Raw genomic sequence first — 24,262 nt, 5'->3', positions numbered from 1 at the left:
TCAATCATGGATATATGCGACCCCCCCCCCCCCGTCTTCACTCCCGACTCCCCAAACTGGCCTCTCACCTTTTTCAATCTCAGCGCACTCACTCAATAATCCTTTCACAAATAACAGGTACCATACCGAACACAATTATTGATACAGCTCGAATTGATGACACCGTCCCGCACTGTATATCTAATCACAATTATCAGATATATTTTGATCGGTGCATGTATGAGTTTTTCTTAATTTCTGAGCTGTTTTGGAAGAAATTATACCTCGCACCTTTGTGGATAAAGATTTCTCATAATTATAAACGTAACATTATTTGACGAGCAGAAGACCATTCAGAATTATATATCACTGGAGAGAGTTTCAGTCCTGTCGTCTGCATGCAGCTTGTCGGCTTGCCGTTGCCTTGGTGATCACCACGCGTTGGTATATTATTATTTCTGAACGGGATATAGTCTCTGATCGGTAAGTATTGTGTAGTAGAGATTCACATTATCATGAATATGACCTGACATTACACAGAGAATAATATCTCAATGGGAAAAACTAGCTTTATATGTTCCGGCATGGATGTCATGGTTCTATTAAGCGTGTGCATCTGTGAATGAATCCAGTTCATTATTTTTTAAATTAATTTCAATTCCATTTAATATCAGTATGTAAAAGAGTTTATGCAAAAAAAAGATATGGAGATGATCAGGTGGAGCGTTGTGGCCCAGTGGATTAGTCTTCGGACTTTGAAACAGAGGGTCGTGGGTTCGAATCCCAGCCATGGCGTAATTTCCTTCAGCAAGAAACTGATCCACAGTGTGCTGCACTCAACCCAGGTGAGGTAAATGGGTACCGGTAGGAAGTAATTCCTTAAAAAGCTGTGTGCGCTATGAACGCCTAGCTTAGCCGGGTAATATAGGAGCGCCTTGAGCACCTAACAAGGTGGATATGTGCGCAATATAAATACCCTATATTATTATTATAAATGTTTTCTCGGAAATTATAGCAAAGTGATGATTGAAATAATAGATGAAAATGAAAGTATGATTAGTATGGCTACTTTGATAGTGACCCCTAAATGGACAAATCAAATGAAGTTTCCGCAATAGCATGAAGCCGGCCTGGGGATTTTTAATGATATCGGTACTCTTCTAATTTAATAGTCCAGTATTTAATTTTACTGAATTCGAACGAATCGATGGTAAATACCTGCTGTTTCACGCTTTGTAACTTCTGGACATGATTGTGAAAGGAAATAACATTGCGACTTCGCGAAATATCAACAGATGGACAAAATGCAAAAGTTTTCTGCTAGAATGGACATGTTCATAATGTTCACACAGTGTGAATAAATTCCACCGTGTGATCACATTGCTCACATTGTAGAGGTGTCCATAATGTGATATTGCTGTCTTCACAGGTAAGCATGCTGTGAACACACCATGAACACTCCCACGCTGTCGAGGTTTACATACAGTGTAGATCTTCTTTACACTGTTATATTTAAGTGTGTGTATCACATCTTCATGAAGTCCACAGTGTGAACACAGTAACACACTATGAACATACTGTGAACACAATATTGTGACAGTGTGTACTTCTCTGTAGGAAGTACACACATGAAAGCATGAACACAGTGTGAACACACTACGAACATACTGTGAACACAGTGTGAAAGCAAGAACACAATGTAAACACACTATGAACACTGTGAAAGCAAGAACACACTATGAACATACTGTGAATACACTATGAACACACTGTGAACACTATGCAACAGTGTGTTCTTTCCAGGGGGTATATTATCACAAGCGGACATTATCCTTTTGTATATTATGTCTGCGGTTTGACTGTGTCTGGGGTTCAATGTTTTGTGTCTGGTGGCCTATTCACGCTAAACCAAGAAATATACTTGACAAGACAATGCACTCGTGTCCTCAAGTATCACACATATTCATCTGCTCAGCATAACAATGGCAGAGACACCTGACCACTATTTGAAATCAATAGAATATCTGTAGTTTGGGGGTATCGCAGGTGTGATAAAATCAATTTAATGGAGGAGTCATCCGATGCAAAGTCACATCAATGAAACCGACTCCAAACCGACCGATGGTATGTCATTGGTAATAACATAATAGCTTTGATCGGTCTGGAGTCGGTTTCATTCGATGAGACTGGAGTATGAATTTGACGCAAGTCAATGTTTTCCACAGTCACACCGATAGGGAGTTTTCGCTTTCGCTCTTGGATAGCAGATCATCCGAAGATTTGCACCAGACGAACAATTGCAAATATGTCGTCGTTGTCCAGAGCCAAGACACTACGCTGCTGTTCCTCGTCAACCAACTTTCGACAAAGCCTCTTAGCTCTCCATTATGATTTGACCTGCATTTTCAAAGGAATTGTTTCGTTGTATAAGGATCCGTGGTAATTGCGAAAACTAAATGTTGTATCGGTATTTCCAATGTTATACCACCGGCGTTGGTTTCGTTGGTGTGTAGCTAGGCCTAGCTTTAAACCCAATCTCCTAGCAGAACTAGATTTCAGAGCATGAATATGAAGGTATAGGCTTACAGATTCTGAAGGGACTCGCAAATTTTTGGATCTGGATCTTATTCTCGACTTTTGAAGAGACTTTTACTTTTTAAATCTGGATCCTATTCTTAATTGACTTGGTTGACTAAAAAAAAAAATCATATTCATTTTCCAGGAACTACAGACCTTAACGCTTCGACATTACAAGATACACTTCTACGGCTGCTCATTGAAAGGGAAAAGGTATACATTTTTATTAGTTGACTAAAAATGATTACAGGCCTAGAGGCATAGTCAGAATGTTCGAGATAATTTGAACATCTAAGATTATGAAAAATCAAATCATTGATGTCTTGAAAAGGCAGACTGATCTGATTCGATTGGCTTTAGAATACAGGGCGGGATAATAGAAAAAAAAGACAGAAAGAGCTGAATGGATCACATCACGCAGGATGGAAAGGAAAAGGAAGGTGGAAGGAGTTTCAATTTCAATTTCATTTTCAATTGATGAATCGAAGCGAATGGAAGAAAACAAAAATGAAACGAGCCGACTTCACCAAGAGACCATACGGACAACGAATTTATGGTGCTGGTGATGATGACGATAATGATGATGCTGGTGATAATGCTAGTGATGATGATGATGGTGATTATGCTGGTGGTGGTGATGATGATGATGATGATGGTGATAATGCTAGTGATGGTGATGATGGTGATGATGATGGTGATAATGCTAGTGATGGTGATGATGATTATGCTGGTGGTGGTGATGATGATGATGCTGGTGATGATGATAATGCTAGTGATGATGGTGATTATGCTGGTGGTGGTGATGATGATGATGATGATGCTGGTGATGATGATGATGACGATGATGATGGTGATAATTATAATGATGATGATGGTGATAATGCTAGTGATGGTGATGATGATGATGATTATGCTGATGCTGGTGATAATTATGATGATGATGATGGTGATAATGCTAGTGATGGTGATGATGGTGATTATGCTGGTGGTGGTGATGATGATGATTATGCTGGTGGTGGTGGTGATGATGATGATGGTGATGACGATGATGAGAGCCGAGGGTGTAAATGGTGTTGACATAATTTTGGTGGCGAGGAAGAGGATGGTGGTGATTATGATGGTGATACTGATGACGATTTACTCGCCCTCTTTATAGTACTGATTTATTTAAGGATCCAGCTTTTATCGTATTATGACAAAGGCCTTCTTAATTCTTCCTTTGTGTTTATTGCAGATAGATTCCCCCACGTTGAGATGGAAGGGCGTGGCCCGTATCGGATCAGCTTCTCGGGAAATTCATTCCTAGGAGTGTACGATTTGGGGTGTGCCATGTGCCTCCTTGACCACGGCAAGAGATTGTTACAGAATGTAGAGTCTTATTGGGGCATCTCCTCAGGGGGACTGACGGCAGCGCTTATGATGTCAGCCCCTGAATGTTTGCGGGTAAGCTTTATTGATCAGATTCGAGTTTCGACCAACTTGTAATTTCAATTTCATTTTCCTTTAAAATTCAATTTCGATTTTTATTTTTATTTCAGATTCAATTTCAATTGTTCAATTTCCATTTTATTTTCATTTTTATTTCAAATTCAATTTCGATTCCATTTTCTATTTCAATTTCAATATAAACATTCAATTTCGATATAAACTTTCAATTCAAATTTTATTTCAATGTTGATTTCGATTTTACTTTCACCAATTCAGTTTAAAAGTTTCCATTCAATTCCATTGTAATTTTGACTTGGAATTTTAATGTCTTCCAATTTCATTTCATATAACAATTTTAATTTTCATTTTAAATTTCGTTTTAACATATTGTTATATCATTTTCAATGTCACTTTCAATTTTAATCTTCAGCTTTCATACATTGAGAACTGTCAATTCTCATAATTGGATTTCACTTTTCAATATTGGATTTTCAATTTTCATTTCAATTCCGACGGTCTGTCAAATTTAATTCTTGATTGATTCATTTCACTCTCCTTCATAGTTGGTGAACTTTAAACAATATACATGATATATAAAGTATAACTAAAAAGTGCAATGATTATGCTTTATTTATGGGTTTATCATGTTATCAGATTTGTAGTACTTGGAACAATGTAAGAGCCCGACCAGTGCCACTTTATGTTATCGTAATTATAAAAGAGGACGAAACCGTGTGGTCTAAGGCGCCTCACTATGAAGGTCCAGGGTTCGATCTCCGGCAAGGAACTCTACCCCTGAGTAACAAATTTTATATATTGCTCTTTTTCATCTTTTATCTTTCAGCATTTATATCGAAGAACATTAGTAGATAGGCAATATGGATAGCACGTTATGGTCATATTACACTCCGCCGCCCCCCCCCCCCGAAAAACGCTAAGAAAGTTTTGACTAAAAATTATGGTATCCCTTCTCATACTTGACATTTTATTTGCACCTTATTCACATAATAATACAGGATTATTTTGATGCCATCCTCGCCCTGTCAACAAAGATACATAGTCTTCCTCAAGGCGCTTTGACCCCTGGGTTTGACTTCACACAGGAAGTACGTCATATTCTTGAAGCTCTCTTAAAGGTATGTCCATACGGGTTTAACATTTGGTGAATATGTAAATTTTCTGGAATCGGGGTGTCGACTCAGTGTATTTACCCCTAGAATTTTTTCGAAGGATGCATCACAATTATACACACCTGTCTTTCAACTCCGAAATTTGCGGTGTTAGCTCAACACCAATGGGTGTTATTACAACACCTTTGTTTGTAACTTTTACACTGTTTGGTGTTATGTTCAATCTCTAAGTCGTTGAATTGTAACACCTCAGGGTGTGGTCCTCTATTAGGGACACAAACGGGTGTCAGATAATAATTATAATAGACAGTTCTTGTATAGCGCATAACACATTATGAATAACGTCTCTATGCGCTTCCAAAGGACTTGGATATTATTACCCCGGCTGAAGCTCAAGCAGCCTTTCAGCGCTCAGTGCATTTCAATGAATACTTCCTACCAGGGGCCGTTTCGTAAAGCTGTTCGTAAGTTAAGAGCGACTTTAAGAACGACTGGTGATCCTTTCTTACGCGCTAAACCATCGTCTATGGTGTATACCATTTACCAAAAGAAAGGATCACCAGTCGTTCTTAAAGTCTTTCTATCTTACGAACAGCTTTATGAAACACCCACCTGGGGGCCGTTTCATAAAGCTGTTCGTAAGTTAAGAGTGACTTTAAGAACGACTGGTGAACCTTTCTTACTCGCTTAACCATCGCCAATGAATATGCCATTTACCACAAGAAAGGATCACCAGTTGTTCTTAAAGTCGCTCTTAACTTACGAACAGCTTTATGAAACACCCACCAGGTACCCGTTCACCTCACATGGGTTAAACTTCTTGCTGAAGGAAACTACGCCATGGCTGGGATTTGAACCCACGACCCTCTGTTTCAAAGTCCGGAGAATAGTCCACTGGGACACAACGCTCCACACCCTCCAGATTTAACACACTAGTTTTTACATTTATCTGATCAACAATATCTGAGCTCTTTTCATAAAAATAGAATCATTAACTACAATCTAAAATTAAAAAGGCGCCAAATATAATTGAGGCTCATGGATACACCATGAAATCTTAAAATTGTAAGGTATGATGCTATTTGTTATCGCGAAATCGTGGATAACCTGATGAAAAAAGGGCCCTTTAAAGTTTGACCTGTAAAACTATATCTAGCCTTTTCATGTTTGATCTAAACAATTACAATATTTTCATGATTGAATGGCAGCTGCAGAATGAACGACTTTGATTCGAATATTGGATAAAGATTATAATAATTATTAATTTAATAATTGTTCATTTCACTCAACAGAATAACTGTCACATCACGTGTTCAAATAGGCTCCACGTCCAACTGCAGGAACTTGTTACAACGGAAGACATCCCCGCGCACATGCGCAGAAGGCCACAAACTTTGGAGGAGGAGCTCCAGCCGCTGAAACCCCCCGCGAAGACGGATATCGTGATGGTCGACGGGAAGGCATATCTCTTTGGTGAAAAGCAAGTTGTGTCAGCGTATCCTTCTAAGCATGCTCTCATAGAGGTATAATAGTATGTATTTAAAAATATTTACATGCATTATTTATGTAAATGATGAAACAGGAAAATACCCCCCCCCCCAAAAAAAAAAAAAAAAAGTGGAAAATGTCCTATTGCTATATAGTCCGGGTTATAATTGAGCAAGGTGCCACACGGAAAAGGAGAAATTTTCATATAGTGCTTCTAAACCAGTTTTTTACGCTGAATATGAATATATGAGGTAACCAGGCTGTATCCTGAAAATTAACCCGTGAGGGCGCTTTTTTTCAAAATGGCCGCCAAATTTTCAGAACATTTGAATTTTCGTACATAGATTTTGACATAAACATTCCATTGCCACAGAATTAGTGTCATATGAAAGACAAATAAATTTCCTACAATTTGGTACCATTTATAGGGGATAAGTAGGTCATTTGGCTGAGATTTTAAGTAGAAAACTGCATTTTTTGTCATTTTTTTCCAAAAATTGAAAATTTTGCAAATACATGATTTTACATAATTCTAAGAAAAATGAATCAATTATCTTGAAATGTTCCAAAAAACTTTATTAATATACTATTATTATGTGGATGAAATTCCAACTCTGTATCATTCTTCTTAGCAAATTTATAAGGTATCAAACTTGAATACTTCAATTTCAGAAATGTCGCTTTTTGTATGCATTTTCATAAACTAATACGTATAACATGTATAATATGTATAATGTATAGTTACAAATTAAATGCAATTATCTCTGCTCGTTAATCACTTGGATAGTTAAAAGTAGGCTTTTCTCTATCAGCTACATAAAACAAAATGTTGGCACATCAAGGCCTAACACTCTCATGGGGTGGGAGTGTCGAAGCCCCCCCCCCCCTTGGCTATATCATGTTGTTGTATATTGCCTATTTGTTGAAAAAAAATCACTGTTTTTTGGAGCACCCATTGAAGCAAAAACAGGCATTTCTACTATACAGTACAACCACTTTGATTGCTTTGAAACCACTTGGATAGGAAAGAGTAGGCTTTGTTCTACCAGCTACATCCAAAGAAGTGGAACATCGAAGCCTACCCCTCTCGGGGGGGGGGGGGGCTTTTGCTTAATATTGCAGATTTATTTGAAAATTCACAATTTTTGACCCAACATTGAGGCCAAAGAGCGTTTGTGCTTTGTTGTACACCCCATTTTATTGATTTGAAACCACTTAGGAAAGAGTATAGTTTGTTCTACCAGCTACATATAAATAAGCACTGGTACATCGAACCCTAGCCCTCTCAGGGGCTGTCTAAGTCACCCCCCCCCCCTCTATATCAAGTATATTGCCGATTTATTGGATATTTCACCACTTTAGATCACCCATTGAGGCAAAAGCGCGTTCCTACTATATAGTATACAGCCAATTTTATTTTCTTGCAATGACTTTGAGAAGAAAGAGTAGGCTTTGCTCTATCAGCTACATAAGTGTTGGCAAATCGAAGCATATATCCTTCAGGCGGCTTTAAAAGTTACCCCACTAATTTTCGGTATTTGGCTATTTGTTGAAAAGTCACCATTTTGGAGCCCCCACTGAAGCAAAAAGGTGTCTCTGATATATAGTTCTGCCACTTTTATTGCCTTGAAACTATTTAGAGAGGAAAGAATAGGCTTTGCTCAATCAGCTGCATAATTTTGTGCTGGCAAATAAAAGCCTACCCCTTCCGGGGGCTGTCGAAATCAGCCCCCTCACCCCCTTGCGTTATTGCCTATTTATTGGAAATTCCCAATTTTTGAGCCCCCATTGAGGTAAAGAGGCATCACTGATATATAGTTCTGCCACTTTTACTGCCTTGAAACCAATTAAGGAGGAAAGAATATGCTTTGCTCTGTAAAAAAGTGCTGGCACATTGAAGCTTACCCATCTGGGCGGCTGTCAAATCACCCCACCCCTCTTGCATTATTGCCTAATTATTTGAAAATTCACAATTTTTGAGCCCCCATTGAGGCGATATGCACTTCTGCTGTATAAAACACCCAATTTCTCTTTCTTGAAACCCTTGGAGAGGAAAGAGTAGGTTCCCCTCTTTCAGATATATATAACGAATTGCTGCCATATCGAAGCCTGACACACTTCAGGGGACGATACATGTAGATGTTACCTCACCTTTTTCATGATTTTACCCCACCTTTTTTACGATTTTTGCCAATTCATTGGAAAACTCGCCATTTTGGAGCCCCCATTGAGGCAAAAAACGTGTTTCTGGTATATAGTAGAGCCACTTCTTTATATGTACCTGTTAGAGGAAAGCCTACTCTTTCCTCTCCAAGTAGTTTTAAGGCGGTAATAGTGGCAGAACTGTATATTAGAACCGCCTTTTTGCCTAAATGGGGGCTCAAAAATGGTCAATTTTCCAATAAATAAGAAATAATGAAATAGGGGTGGGGTGAATTCAACAGCCCTCTGATGGGGATAGGCCTTTTTTGCGAGCATGTCTTTATGTGTAGCTGTTAAAGCAAAGCCTATTCTTTTTCTCTCCAAATATTTTCAAGGGTGAAAAACGGCAGAAACATAATCAGAAATGACTTTCTGCCTCAATGGGGGCTCCAAAGTTTTTCACTAAACTTTTTCAATAAATAGGCAATGCAAAAGGGATGGGTGATTTCGACAGCCTCCTGGAGGGGGTAGGCTTTTATTTGCCTGCACCTTTATATGTGGCTGATAAAGCAAAACCTATTCTTTCCTCCCTAAGTGGTTTCAAGGCATTAAAAGTGGCAGAACTATATATCAGAAACGCCTTTTTGCCCCAATGCGGGCTCCAAAATGGTGAATTTCAAGGGGGGGGGGGGTAATTTCGACAGTCCCGGCCCTGAAGGAAGTAGGCTTTTATTTGCCTGCACTTCTTTATATGAGGCTGATCAAGCAAAACCTATTCTTTCCTCCCTAAGTGGTTTCAAGGCAGTAAAAGTGGCAGAACTATATATCAGGGACGCCTTTTTGCCTAAATGGGGGCTCCAAAATGGTGAATTTTCCAATAAATAGGCAATAATGCAAAAGGGATGGGGTGATTTCAACAGCCTCCCGGAGGGGGTATGCTTTTATTTGCCTGCACTTCTTTATGTGGCTGATAAAACAAAACCCATTCTTTCCTCCCTAAGTGGTTTCAAGGCAGTAAAAGTGGCATAACTATATATCAGAAACCCCTTTTTTGCGTAAATGGGGGCTTCAAAATTGTGAATTTTTCAATAATTATGCTATAATGCAAAAGGGATGGGGTGGTTTCAACAGCTTCCCGGAGGGGGTAGGCTTTTCTTTGCCAGCACCTGTTTATATGTAGCTGATAGAGCAAAGCCTACTCTTTCCTCTCCAAGTCATTGCAAGAAAATGAAATTGGCTGTACTATATAGTAGAAACGCACTTTTGCCTCAATGGGCGATTCAAAATGGTGTAATTTCCAATAAATAGGCAATATACATGATATAGAGGGGGAGGGGTTGACTTAGACAGCCCCTTAGTGGGATAGGTTTCGATGTGCCAGCGCTTCTTAATAATATGTAGCTGATAGAGCAAAGTCTAAGCTTTTCTCTCCAAGTAATTGCAAGAAAATAAAATTGGCTGTATGATATAGAAACGCCCTTATGCCTCAATGGGTGATCCAAAATGGTGAAATTTTCTATAAGTAGGCAATATACATGATATAGAGGAGGGGGTGACTTTGACAGCCCCTGGGAGGGCTAGGGTTCGATGTGCTAGCGCTTATTTATGTAGCTGGTAGAACTAATTCTACTCTCTCAAAGCAATAAAATACTATAAAGCACAAACACTTTTTTACCTCAATGTTGGGTCCAAAATGGTGAATTTTCAAATAAATTGGCAATTAGCAAAAGGGGGAGGGGTGACATCCCCAGCCCCCCCCCCCGAGAGCGGTTGGCTACGATGTACGTGCCACTTCTTTTGATGTGGGTGGTAGAACAAAGCCTACTCTTTTCCTCTCCAAGTGGTTTGAAAGTAATTAAAGTGGCTGTATTGTATAGCAGAAATGCCTTTTGCCTCAATGGGTGCTCCAAAAAAACAGTGATTTTTTTCCAACAAATAGGCAATATACAACAACATGATATAGCCAAGGGGGGGGGGGGGGGCTTCGACACCCCCACCCCATGAGAGTGTTAGGCCTTGATGTGCCAACATTTTGTTTCATGTAGCTGATAGAGAAAAGCCTACTTTTAACTATCCAAGTGATTAACGAGCAGAGATAATTGCCTTTAATTTGTAACTATACATTATACATATTATACATGTTATACGTATTAGTCTATGGAAATGCATACAAAAAGCGACATATCTGAAATTGAAGTATTCAAGTTTGATACCTTATAAATTTGCTAAAAAGAATGATACAGAGTTGGAATTTCATCCATATGATAATAGTATATCAATAAAGTTTTCTGGAACATTTCAAGGTAATTGATTCATTTTTCTTAGAAATATGTAAAATCATGTATTTGCAAAATTTTCAATTTTTGGAAAAAAATGACAAAAAATGCAGTTTTCTACTTAAAATCTCAGCCAAATAACCTACTTATCCCCTATAAATGGTACCAAATTGTAGGAAATTTATTTGTCTTTCATATGACACTAATTCTGTGGCAATGGAATGTTTATGTCAAAATCTATGTACGAAAATTCAAATGTTCTGAAAATTTGGCGGCCATTTTGAAAAAAAGCGCCCTCACGGGTTAATTTTCAGGATACAGCCTGGTTACCTCATATATTCATATTCAGCGTGAAAAACAGGTCTAGAAGCACTATATGAAAATTTCTCCTTTTCCGTGTGGCACCTTGCTCAATTATAACCCGGACTAATAACTTATCTTTAAAAAAAAGGAAAGAGAAAAAAAAAATCACCCTCAGCGATTAAGAAATGGGCCAATATTGTCTGCATTCAGGCTTTAACAGCACCCAAATGAATAATTTTATTCAAACATGAAAAAAATCAATTGGTGTAGGAATACTCTGACCGAGTAAGTTTTATTCCTTTTTTGAGGAAACTTACTTTCAGTTTATACTTCTCAATCTTTAGAGGTTTTATTAAAATTGTTATACTACCAATCAACCACCAGAGTAATGTTATGTTCAATCTTTACAGTAACTGCTATACTGTAAAAACTGTGGTGTTAAAACTTACACCAGTTGGTGTTAATAGAGGACCACACTCTGAGGTGTTAAAAATTACACCCTAGAGATTGAACATAAGACCAAAGAGTGTTAATGTAACAACGAAAGGTGTTGTAATGATACAGATAGGTGTTAAATTAACACTGTCAATTTAACACCGGTGTAAAATAACTGGTGTGGTCCTCTATGTACAACGATTAACACCAGTGTTTGCTGTGTATATACTACCCATCAACCATCACAGCAATATTATATGTTCAATCTTTTAAGGTTATAGCTATACCAACCATCTGGGCGCTGTGGCGTGCGCCTGTAATCCAAGCTATGCGGGGAAGTTACAAATTGATGCAGAGGTTCGAGCCCTGGTCACGTCTTTCGGATGGTGACGTTAAAGGTCGGACCCAGACGTAAATAATCATATCTGATTGATACACGTCTGACAAAACTCAATTACACACACACCATAAACCCTCACAGTAATGTTATGTTCAATCTTTCCAGGTATTAGTAGCTGCTATATACTACCCCTCAACGACCACAGCAAGTGCACCGATGGTTATGGAAAAGGTATGTGAGAGAGCCACGACCAATTCTCTATAAATGAAAACAACAATTATAATATAACTGCCAATTTGTTGTATTATAAATATAATAGAAAAAAAGATGTAGAAAACAAGAATAGAGAGAAAATTTTCAATGAAGGATTTGCGAAAATCCCTAGAAGAATGTTATTGAAGTTGTTGTTTTAAGATTTTTAATCTAACTAATTTATTTTCAGGCTGGAATTTCATTATTATTATTGAAACAAATTTTTGCTCTGTATATACATGTATTGTGATTTGACATGATTGTTTTTCAATTAAAAACATTTTTTGTTGCTTTTTACACTATTGTCTCTAGCATTACATCGACGTTAGCGCGCTCCCTGATGACACGCCCAAAGACGCAGCCGACAGCAGGTTCCCGCCCACCGGTCACGTGATAGCCATCGCACCCAATAAGAATGCAGGACTGAGCCGACCTAAAGACAACCTCACGCTCGGTCTTCGTGACGTCAGCAGGGACAATTACGTATTCAAACCATGGCACATGTTCCGATTGGGCGAGGGTCTTTACCCCCCTCGAAGGGAGGACCTGGAAAAGACATTTTGGGACGGAGTTTCCGATGCGACGGAGTTCCTTAAAAAGTTTGAAATGTACGAATCTGGCTCCAATAGCTATCCCCAAAGATCTCCAATGTACTGAACAATAAATTTGCATTGCTCTCGTTTATAGTGAAGACACTGGCAAAAGCAATAAGAAACTTATGCATTTATTATTCTCACCGTTTTTGGACTGACACTTTATGTGAAATGTTACAAGGAGCCAAAGAGATTTGTCTTCGACGCGAATTTTGATTGAGAGACATCTCCGAGCCTTCGAATGATTCTAATCATAAAGTTGGGATGGCCATCATTCTCGTATTGCAGTTTCTTTATCTTACATCCAATTTTGTTGAAAGGTGTTGCTTACTTGGTTTTTATTCTTTCAATTCAACTCAATTCAGACCACTTGCGTGATTTTTTTTGCTCATAATTACGCCATTGGTGGCGACAAATTTTGATTATAGATTCAAGACTCTCTTCGATTATAGACTCTGTTTTTCGGTCTTTAAATATTGTTTCAAAAAGTGTATTTTTTTCAATTTTCCCCGGCAATTTTCTGGGAGTTTTGTTTCCAAAGATACGGGAGGGAGCGACAGTGAGAGGATGCCAAAAGGAAGAGGGATATTAAAGAAAACACGAGAGAGGGGAAGAGGGAGGGGGTCGGATATGACTTGTATGACAAGAGGTAGAACGAGAGACGGAGCATTTCATGAAAAAAGTTTCCTCGGTGAAAATCACTAATTATATGCTTCATGAAAAAAGGGAGATGGGGGGAGAGAACTGAAAGTTATGTTTGGAGTGCTTCGCAAGAGGTAGAACAAGAGGGAGAACGGAAAGAAAAAATGGGAGAGAGGGAGGGGTGGGGGTGTAGAGAATGAAATTAGAGGGAAGGGTGGCAGGGGATTTTTACTGAAGCGCTGAGCTGAACAGAGGGTTCAGTCAAGCAACTGGGCGGGGATGGTGGTGGGGGGGGGGGGTATAAATCATGAAAGGGACTTTTAGAAAAAGCTTCCTAATATGCAAAGTATTACTGCGGTATTGGCGTATATATGAAAAAATTAACAAGAATGAACTTGCACATTGTTCAATAAATATATTATGCATGGTAAGCATTTCATGAAACAAAATGGTGATTTTCACTGACTATTATTATAAGCTACTGTAAATGCTTGCAACTGAGAGCAAGCTAGTCGGTGAAAAATCAGTTTTCATGAAACGCTTCCATGTTCTACCAATTGACATGATCGCATACCTGCTAACATTTAGAAATGCAAGATCTGAACAATCAATAGCCGGGGTACGTCCAGGGCCCTGTTGCATAAAAGTTACTATTACGGTAACTTTGTCATCCAATGGTATCTTTCATGTAATCCTTGATTTGATTGGCTGATGAGCATTGTGACCATGGTAGCTACCATTGGATGTCAAAGTTACCATAATAGAATTACTTTTATGCAACGAGACCCAGGGGGCGATTAAGCCCCCAGCGGAGGCCAGGGGCTGTTCAAGAAGGCAGTTACCCATGACATTCGTGTATTTTAGCAACTTTATCTCGAAAAGGACGATTTTTTTTTAGATGTACCTGTATTGAGAACTTGGGAGCATGAATGGGTCTATGGGGTTTTCCCATATATTTTTTCTCACATGAAATTTCAGAAATCAGGACCTCCCGATTTTCTTTTGCCATTTTGAAAATTTAAAATCAGAACAGGTGACAGATCTTTGATCGATGTTCATGTTCACGTTCGTTAAGATAATAATACGTCATTGCACAACATATAAAAAGTACAGTCAAATATATAAGTGAAATATACCTTTTAATTTCAATATGATTTGGTCCCGTTCAGACATGCACTGCAATGCATTCTTTCAAAAGCTTTTACACATAAAGAGATATAATGATATGCGTGTTCAATATGCATGTTCAAGGTACAAAGCATAAAACACAGATCATATTTGCATAAAGTAATTTAAAACTCTCTGAGCACATAGGTCTATGATTTCTTTTAAACTATCCATTTGATATTCTAACAAGTTTTCATTCAAAATAAAGTTTTACAGTGTTGGTTAAACGTTCCTTTCATAAATATCATATTTGGATTACTCCTCCAAAGTTTATGAATAAGAAAATTACCAAAGGCAATTTACAGTTTAGAAAGATATGAACAGTAAACGTTAGTTTATTTATCCTTGGTTCAATTCTAAATGGCATATAACTCTAACATGCCTAATCCTGGTTTAAAATGGTAGTGGTACTTTATGCTGAAAGTAATATAGAGCAAAGTTCAATGATCAAATAGTTGGAAAATTAATACAAATCTGATAAAATTGTTTTGAATTTTTAACGATTAGCAATAATTTTTGGGAAAAACCCAATGCATGCATTGCAAAAACTCCGGTGTTGATTTAACACCAGCCCGGAATCTATATGTCCACACCAGAGAAGTATTGAAACAACACCAGTTTGGAATCAAACCGATGCTGTTTTAATACTAATTGGTGTTGTATAAACACCTATCAGGTGTTGTTTAACACTTCTCTGGTGTGGACATATATAGATTCCGGGCTGGTGTTAATCAACACTATAGTTTTTGCAGTGTGCCATTAAAAGTAAGCAGTAGGTAGATGACGAGGTCAAATCCCCACTTTACCTTTTCCTATTGTATTAGATGTACATGAAATCATAATCATTTCATACTTACAACATGTATCCCTTGTAACCAAATAGGTTTCAGCAATGCGTTCATGGATTTTTACACTCTTGGAGGAAATAATAATTTTTAAAAATTCAAACAATAAAATACAAAAGAATAAGTGGGGGGGGGGGGTGACATAATCTGTTCCCTAATGATTGCATATTCATGGAGGCATGCATATCGTTTCATGGATATAATGCAAAACTTTAACATGTCATAACTTGCATCTTCCTTGTCAGATTTTGATGAAATGTTTAGTTAGGAAATATAAAATATTTCACAAGTAAAAAAAAATGCCTGAAAAGACAAAAAAATATAATACAAAAGAAAATATGCATATCTTAACATAGTATACATATTTACAAAATAATACAATATTATGTACAATAACTCTATGTTTATTTACAATATTAGTTAGAATGTAAAAATACATGTATACCAAGGTGGGAAGTACAATGGGTATGTTTTAAGTCCCTGTAAAAATAGATTTATGATACTGAACCCGATGATACATGGCATATTTGCAGCATACATGGGAAACTAGTGAAAAATATATATGTGTAAATATATACCATTTTTCAATATAAGATTATCATCTTTATGAAATAATTTCATACTTGAACATGATCATTACACGTAAAATCCTAATTATATGTGGGCTAAAATCTGAACGAATGCAATTAATGTTGTGGTCGCAACGGGAGAATTATTATGAAAATGAAGGGGGGAAAAGAACATGGAAATGGTATAATAAGAAGTTTAATGAGTTATCTACACCCTGTATATGAAAACAATCAGTTTTCCTTAAAAGTTAATAAAAAAAATTGATTTGGGGCATTGTATATGCTACCTGATGACATGATGAATATAATTTTACCTGTTTAGAAACCCACATTTAGGAGACATACTTTCATATAAATCTATGCAAAAAATGAAGAAACGATACTGGTAATTTGAGTTATTACACTCATTGACAGACTGAAGTTAATTAAAAACTGAAAATATACTGGTAGTATAAACATTGGGGCCTGTATTCTGAAGTCAGGTTTAACTTAGACCATGGTCTAACTCTGTGCTAAAATTATGGGAAGCCAAACGTTTCAAAATTTTGTTTACAGTGAATGCTTCTCGTGTTTACTGTGCTCTTTACTAATTCTTTAATGGTGACGACAACTTATTCTTCCCAGGCAGTTGATAATGTTTTAGGAGTCAAATGAGCTGATACATTGAACCTCTACTGTTAGAGATGTATGTAACAACTGGCTTTTCATAGTTAAACCACAACTTAAAACCAGAGTTTAAATTAAACCCGACTTCAGAATACGAGCCTTAGTGGATAATTCTATGTCATTGCACAATGTAAGCTTCTTGGATGGAAATTTTTGAAAGAGGTTAAATAAAGACTTTCAGAAAGCTTTTAGAGAATTCTGAAAAATGTCATAAATTTTCAACTTGAATTATAATTATAACACTACCTTGTCACTACCCATAGGTATTCTAAAATTTAAAAAATTCTTGGAATAATTTAGAATCTTAAAATGTGAACTTCTTGTGAAATTCTAAAAAAGAAGAAGTTAAACTGATAACACTTTCAATTGGAAGTATTTGATTGTGTCAACAAGTTTAAAACAGTATCACTACACATATGAATAGACATGAATAGTGAAAATGCTATGAATAGCATGTATTTAACAAGGAAAGAGTTTGTTGAATTCTGATAAAAACACTACAAAATACTCTCTATTATTATTCACAAACTTTACAAAGATAAAAAGGATAAAAGTTTGATTTTAATTAGTCTTTAAAAGCTTGAAGCTACCAGGAAAAAAACTCTTCTTTACAAGACATTGATGCAAATTCAGTAAAACTTTGCAAATCTATTAAAAATAATGGTAGGGGGTTAAAAAGACACTAAAACAGAATGCTTAATAACTCTCTGACATATTAACATTTCTAATCTGGCAAGATAAGTGGTTTAACAGGGCAGGTATGATTGATTGTTTAGCCAAAGAGTTCAACATTTTGATTCATTAATGTTATCCATACAGTGACTTGAACTTATGAAATATCATTTGATGAAACATAGTTGAAAATTGCATGAAATTCCTTGGTACTTATCTATATTTTTCTGCAATATAACTTCCAAGGTTTTCCCCGATTGCTGGACAATACCAGAGACATATCAAGGTTGAAAATCTAAAACAATGTTAACAACCTTTGTGGTGGAAACTATTCCCAGATATCTGACCATATAATGAACATTTTGAGGTCAGTTTTGTTCTAATCAAAAGTGAAAAAAGGGGAAAAATTGATTACAAACTTAGCTGAGAAGATGCTGCATGGCATGGCTTTTAAAAGTCAGCATCACCTGAGAAATATTTCCCGCTGAAGTTCTGGAACCCGATGAAGATGGTCCCGTTCTCATCGATCTTGGTAGGAAAGGTCACCGAGCTGACCTCTGTGCGACCTTTGGGTGATTTGACCTCTCCGGAGGTCAGATCAATGCGCCATTTATGCCAGGGACACTTCACACAGATGGACATGTCCGGTAAGACCTCGATATCACCCATGTGAAGGGGTCCTCCTGTAGAAAAGAATTAAAGATAAACAGAACTTCATGTTCAAAATTTAGATCATGATCATGATAAAATGGTTAAATCAAAAAAAAAAGAACATCAAGAACATTTTTTAGATTGGTATTCTGATAATTAGCTCTCAATCAAACAGGTCATTAAAAACGTTCAAAAGATCATACATGGTATTCTGATGATTAAAATTAACTCTAAATTAAAAAGATTTTATTTTTAAATGAAAAAATTTAATGCAGGTATAGTAGTTCATATCCTAACCTTTAAATCAGAAAAGTGGGGAGGATTTTTATTCTACATACAAGCTAAGCAGGGGCTGCAGAACGGTTTTGAATGTGGGGGGCTGACCATGCAAAAAATCACAATCAGATGGTCATTTTTTGTACACAGTTTCCGAGGCCCCTGATAAAGAAATGAACAGCATTTCCCATTACAGTTTGTACTAAAAGTTATTAAGAAAAATAAGAAAAATAGGTAAGGTCATATCAAAAGCATAGCTCAGAATATGTACACATCAGAATCAATCAAAATGGTGAAGTCTGATATCTGCAAGAAAAAATGTTCGCTTTCTCACCTAAATGTGGGCACTTTTCCTTGATGGCAAAGAGCAGATTCTTGAAGCGGAAGAGTGCGATGCCCTCCTCGTTGAGCTCCACCAGACTCCCCGTCGGCATGCTGTTTGATCGTCTCAACTGACGACCGCTAACCCGATGACTCCTCCATTTGTGATCTGGGTTGGACCAATCGTAGAGGTCTGAGGAGTGAAGGGAGGGTGAATAAAGGAGTTTTAATTTAAAAAAAAAAGATTTTCACTTGATACTAGCAGTTGATTATCTCCTGATACTGATCACATAAGCAGGGAATCATTTTCCTGGTATTGCATCACAATTCAATCCACATTTTCTTAAGACTGCTTCACAAATGCTTTTGTGTAGATCTTTCCATAGGACGGTAGATCTTTCCATGGGACTGTAGATCTATCCATGGGACTGTAGATCTTTCCATGGGACTGTAGATCTTTCAATAGGACGGTAGATCTATCCATGGGACTGTAGATCTTTCCATAGGACTGTAGATCTTCAGATTTGGGCTTTTCTCTTATGACTGAAATTATTCACTGCACACGTGATGAAAGGGCCAAGGGAATTTCACTTTGATAATAAAGTTACCAGTATTTCATTAAATACAGAAAACTTATGTTTATTAGTGCATTTTAAAGAATATCTTCCAAAAAATTAAGAAAATCTCACTTCTTCAAGTTTTGAATTTGTGCAACTCTGTTTTATTATCCTTGATCCCATCATAAATGTACGGGATAGCCACACCAGGCATAGCCACACCAGGCATTTGCACATCAACCATCCAGATCATGGATGTTGTACCATATCTTTATAGTCCCCCTGCTTTTTATTAAGACTATTTTCATGTCAGGGTGAACTTCCTCTTTCCTTCAATAAAATAAATTTCAAAACATTGCATGATCGGATAAAAATGTAAAAATATTTGGGCAAATCTCTGCAGCTTTAGTGACTCTCAACAATTCTTTTATTCTTAAGGTTGCCTCTTATTCTTGTCTTTCTCCTTTCCACCTCTTGCTTTCCCTTTTCTTTTGTCTTATCCCTATTTCTTTCCCTTTTCTCATCCTTTTCCTCTCCTCTCTCCTCCTAATCTTTCACTCCCCCTATTCTTCATTGGTGACACTTTGTAGTACCGGGGTAATTATGTTATGGCCTTTGGTATTTACTTATGATACATTTCTTTTTCATCTGTACGAATTTGTATTGTATTTAAATATTTATTTATAATAAGTTGTAATGTTTACTTTATATTTTGTTATTTTTCTATTTGTACATGTAAACATTCACACATTTCAGTCTTTGACTGCTTGTGATTGTATTTTGATAGTTTTTATTACAATAAAATCCAATATATATATATATATATATATATTTATTCATGATATGTTCTTAGCCTCTTGAATTCTACTTCCATAATTTCCAAAGTGAAAAAAATCAGGTAGAGAGAGTAATTTAATATGCAGATCTTTTGAAGAAACAAACCTTTTTTTCAGCTAGGAGCATATTTGACATTAATTTACTGGCCTCTACCTGTAGCAAGGCCAGATCTAACATTTGATGACTATGAAAGTGCGTTTTCTCATAATTTCAAAATGTCAGTGAAGTTTGAATTTAAAGCATTAGATTAGGCCTCGTAGACCTGCATCTACAAAAATACTCAACTTAAAATTCCCTATGCCAAGGGCATGGCTAATCATAATTATAATGGAAATAAAAGTGGAATCTCAAACTAAAGTGACAACAGCAATCAATGTGCTGACTGAATTTGCCTGCCCTTGCCCTGGGCCTTGGTTGTTGATTTATTTTTAATTAGGCCTAATCATGTTCTGGCGTTTGCGTTTGCGATTGCAATCAATCAGTGCCAGTGCCATGCCAGTGGGAACTAATTAAGGCTTTTTTTCTAGTTAGCATGCATGAAGCCATGATTGTTTAACTTTAACAATAACATTAACAAGAAAGCAGTTAAGTAAAAATAAATAAAAAGGCTGAGCTGAATAATTAAATAGGCCTATAGCCTAAACCACAGGTCTACTTTTAAGTTACTAATACTATATGAAATGCAACATGCTGTCACAATTCCCCGAATACCATGGCATGATGAGCCAAAGCTTAATCATGCAAATTTGAAGCGCAGATTTTGACTAACAAAACAAACTTGTTAAACTTAAGACGATTCACGTCTACAAACACAAAAGTCAACACATGGTACAACATTAAAAACGTAACAAGCCAAAAAATTTGGCAAACTAATGTAATGCCAACGCTTTATCAATGACTCCACAAAACCGGTTGATAATACTCCAAGTTTAAATGATTTTTTTTTACAACATACCTTCGAATTTCACGGAGTCCACACGAAAGTATAATCTACCGTCGTTTTCGCACATGAAATTGTGTTTTTCTGCATCCACATGAGACTGAGTGCCAAGTTTGATCAAATTCTCACGAAACCGCTGCTGAGGTGATAAACTCGATGATCCAGGCATTTTTTTCTCAGCTCCTCGGCCTCACGCTCGTTCGTATAACACGAAATGACTGTTGCGAATCCAATGAAACGGCTGTTAACAAGACAACGATGTTAGCAACTCGACGCTTGCCTTTGGATGCAGCTCGATTCTTCAAAATAGATCTTCAAGTTCAAGTTTCATATAAACTTGTAATGCTATCATTTGCATGTCAAGTTTTAGTCCCAAATTCAATCATAAGTCTTACAATTATTTTCACTTGATTGCTGGTCTACCTTTAGAAAAGAAAAGTTGAATTTGTAAGTGAATCTATCAATTGTAAAATATCGCTACGATGAAATCACAAAATTAAACAACATGCCCATAACACTGGCCTCCACCTCGTCTCTCTCTCTCCACCACCGGCCTGACTCATATAGAAATTAGAATACTCGAAAAGAAAAACCAAACGTCTGAGAATGAGGATGTATCCGGGGATGTATGACCAAATTTCCTGCGAGCATGTAATATTATATATAGTAACTGGCATAACAATGTTGAACAGAACAAACTGTGAGGAAATTGAAAAAGGTCTGTCCCATTTAAAGCAGACCGTTATTGTACTGGTAGGCTTTATGGGGGGGGGGGGGTGTAGTTAGGCCTTTATGTCTTTGTATTAGAATAGAGATCCGTTGTTTCATACCGCATAAGCCGCCTGACTATGATGCGTACCGCCCAAGTTACTGGCTAAACAATCTAAACAACAAATTTTGCCATTGATTATTGGTAACCATGCAGTCTGTCGAGATTTAACCAATAATTGGTATAGGATTAATTTGGGCTTAGTTTGATTGAAGTATAGTAGGCTCTGTGTTTTAGAATAGTGGATCCGGGTTTTATAGCGTATATAAGCCGCCTGATGTACCGTCGATCCTTAATATACCAGGGCATTATTATTATTTTTGTATCCCTTCGATGGAATAAGTCTAATTGTTACATGGTCTCAGCTATTGAACGGTAGTTGCTGTACTCGGGGATACATAATATTTCATGGAGGATCGACGTGAAGATCAAGGCGTCCGCATCAGTAGCGTACCGTGAACCGCAGGAGACAAAGCATTGGGGGGGCAGTGCATTGTCTGTGAACAATGCTTTGCCCCCCCCCCCCCCAATGCTTTGTCTCCTCCGAGTCACGGTACGCTACTGGTCCGCATACCGGCAGATTTTATTGGCCACCCGTTTAATTAAAGTGCATGCTGCATGGGCACGCAAACTGCATGTATTTTAATCCAAGAGATCAATGTACCGTTAGAATACGCGCAATCTTTATTGATTTGATTTGATTTATTCATTTTCCGTTCACAAAGCACAACAAAATCAAAGTAACAATACGTACATAGTCAAATTTAAAGTACAATATCAATCGGAATAATGCATAAAGAATTAGAAGGTATAAACAATGAGAACTAATGCGAACTAAAGTACACTCTAAATTACAGGGATTTAAAATTAGTCCACATGGACTGTAGTTAGGGACCAATCGAATTCCGGATTTAATTGAATCCTTCAGATTCCTTTTTTAAATCTCGAAAGATTTAAATTTAATTTGAATTTAAATCATTTGAGATTTAAATTTAAGTCTTTAGGATTAAAACAAAATCCAGAAATCGATTGGTCCCTAACTACAATCCATCTAGACTTATTTTAAATCCCTGTAATTTAGAGTGTAACTTTGACTAATAACTATATAAAACAGAACGGAGGGGCTTGCCAAGAAAAGCAAAGCTTTTATGGGAGGTAAGCACCTGTAACTTAGTTTCAATACGTAATTATAGAGGCAACATTACAAAACTATAAAAGAGTGACGGTAGACAGTTTAAAAGGAGGCTATACAAAATATCGAAGGTAACAACGAAAGAGTGACACAAATAAGAATAAATGATAATAGTTATAACCAAAAAAAATATGGTTACAATAATTGTGATAATGAGGGAGAAACAGAGAGGCAAATGAAGGGAAAGAGGACTCGGTGCAGGTACAATTGGAGGTGCAAAGAGGAGCATGGCAGGTGCGGGAACAGGTCGGTAGGCACGGTTGTATCCTGGGAGGTAAAAAAAAATTAGTAGTTTTTGTTAGATTATATTTAGATTTAGTTCATTTTCCGTTCACAAAGTTGTAGTTTTAGTTATATAACTTGTTTGTGTAAAGTATTGGTAAATAAGCATCTTTTTAAGGTTATCATTATCTTTATCAAGGTTATCTTTATTTCAATTAAACTCCTCAAAATTTCAAATCAATCATATAGTGCAATATTCAAATTAGATCTTGCAAGACAATTATAGAAATAGACCTACAGCTCCTACTTTTGACAGTTACGAGTAATGTAAACTTAATTATCCCTATAAAACGAAATAAAAACTGTTTGATACAACCTTGACACAACGGAAAGAAAATGAAAGAAATATATGGTTCAACTACAGTCTTCCCAGAAATAATATTTCAGTACATAATTATGTGTGTAAATTCATCCTATGATTATTTTGATATATCACTACTCGCATTTGTCACATATTAGTTCTGATAAGATTGGAGGTTTTTTTATGAACATAATTAAAGGAATAAAATGAATAAGAATTGAAAATAAATATCACTTTACAGTTCGGCAAACGTCGTAAAAGGCGCAAGATCTAACATTGTTTTACTTTTTTGCCCCCAAAAAGAAATGTGATGAGCGGAACGTCGAAAATTGCTGCTCATGATGAGCAAACCGATATATTCTGGAGATGTCGGGATTCGAACCCGAGGCCTCTCGCATGCGAAGCGAGCGCTCTACCACTGAGCTACACCCCCTACTATACAAGAAGTGTGTGAAAACGCCCCAGAAAACGCACATCTCCATCATGACCGGTGTTTGGGGAAGGTGTGTCAACAGTCAACTAAAAGTAATTCTGGTATCATAATTATACTACCAATAATACTATCATGATTTATTGCTGAAAGGTCTCAAAATATGAGCCCGATTTAAAGATTGAAAATAATCTTTTACTAA

General features: G+C 36.9%; 2 protein-coding genes and 1 non-coding gene across 7 annotated transcripts; 1 reads left to right on the top strand and 2 right to left on the bottom strand.

Moving 5' to 3' along the window:
• The first annotated feature begins 129 nt into the window (after positions 1-129).
• LOC129268541 (patatin-like phospholipase domain-containing protein 4) lies at positions 130-13,417 on the top strand. 5 transcript variants are annotated; one of them, XM_064104973.1, is made up of 7 exons: positions 130-462; positions 2,702-2,769; positions 3,791-3,999; positions 5,001-5,120; positions 6,407-6,637; positions 12,264-12,329; positions 12,663-13,417. In XM_064104973.1, the coding sequence occupies exons 3-7, from the start codon at positions 3,811-3,813 to the stop codon at positions 13,005-13,007; spliced, it is 951 nt and encodes a 316-aa protein (XP_063961043.1). In that variant the 5' UTR covers positions 130-462; positions 2,702-2,769; positions 3,791-3,810; the 3' UTR covers positions 13,008-13,417. The 5 variants fall into 5 exon arrangements, with proteins under 5 accessions (XP_063961043.1, XP_063961041.1, XP_063961040.1 ...); XM_064104972.1 differs by lacking the exon at positions 130-462 and adding an exon at positions 2,245-2,418; XM_064104971.1 differs by lacking the exon at positions 2,702-2,769 and having other exon boundaries at positions 132-462.
• Positions 13,418-14,707: 1,290 nt separating this feature from the next.
• Positions 14,708-21,807, bottom strand: LOC129268091 (Rieske domain-containing protein-like). The gene is made up of 3 exons (XM_054905675.2): positions 21,102-21,807; positions 18,766-18,945; positions 14,708-18,187 (listed from the first exon to the last, which is right to left on the bottom strand). Exons 1-3 carry the CDS (start codon positions 21,253-21,255, stop codon positions 17,955-17,957), a joined length of 567 nt encoding a protein of 188 aa, XP_054761650.2. The 5' UTR covers positions 21,256-21,807; the 3' UTR covers positions 14,708-17,954.
• Positions 21,808-23,991: 2,184 nt separating this feature from the next.
• TRNAA-CGC (transfer RNA alanine (anticodon CGC)) lies at positions 23,992-24,063 on the bottom strand. Its single transcript has one exon. It is a non-coding gene; the product is annotated as a tRNA-Ala (tRNA).
• Positions 24,064-24,262: the final 199 nt, after the last annotated feature.

Source organism: Lytechinus pictus, chromosome 9, assembly GCF_037042905.1.
Source record: "Lytechinus pictus isolate F3 Inbred chromosome 9, Lp3.0, whole genome shotgun sequence".
Taxonomy (NCBI): Eukaryota; Metazoa; Echinodermata; class Echinoidea; order Temnopleuroida; family Toxopneustidae; genus Lytechinus; species Lytechinus pictus.
This window is presented reverse-complemented; position numbering and strand designations above follow the sequence as displayed.

What these genes read in the sequence shown, in the direction of transcription:
- LOC129268541 (XM_064104973.1), top strand. Translation starts at nt 3,811, where the DNA reads ATGGAAGGGCGTGGCCCGTATCGGATCAGCTTCTCGGGAAATTCATTC. An exon ending in CTAAGCATGCTCTCATAGAG is followed by an intron (nt 6,638 to 12,263) that starts GTATAATAGTAT and finishes CAATCTTTCCAG; the next exon opens with GTATTAGTAGCTGCTATATA. An exon ending in CACCGATGGTTATGGAAAAG is followed by an intron (nt 12,330 to 12,662) that starts GTATGTGAGAGA and finishes TATTGTCTCTAG; the next exon opens with CATTACATCGACGTTAGCGC.
- LOC129268091 (XM_054905675.2), bottom strand. Translation starts at nt 21,255, where the DNA reads ATGCCTGGATCATCGAGTTTATCACCTCAGCAGCGGTTTCGTGAGAAT. An exon ending in GGACTCCGTGAAATTCGAAG is followed by an intron (nt 18,946 to 21,101) that starts GTATGTTGTAAA and finishes TTCACTCCTCAG; the next exon opens with ACCTCTACGATTGGTCCAAC. An exon ending in GGAAAAGTGCCCACATTTAG is followed by an intron (nt 18,188 to 18,765) that starts GTGAGAAAGCGA and finishes TCTTTTCTACAG; the next exon opens with GAGGACCCCTTCACATGGGT.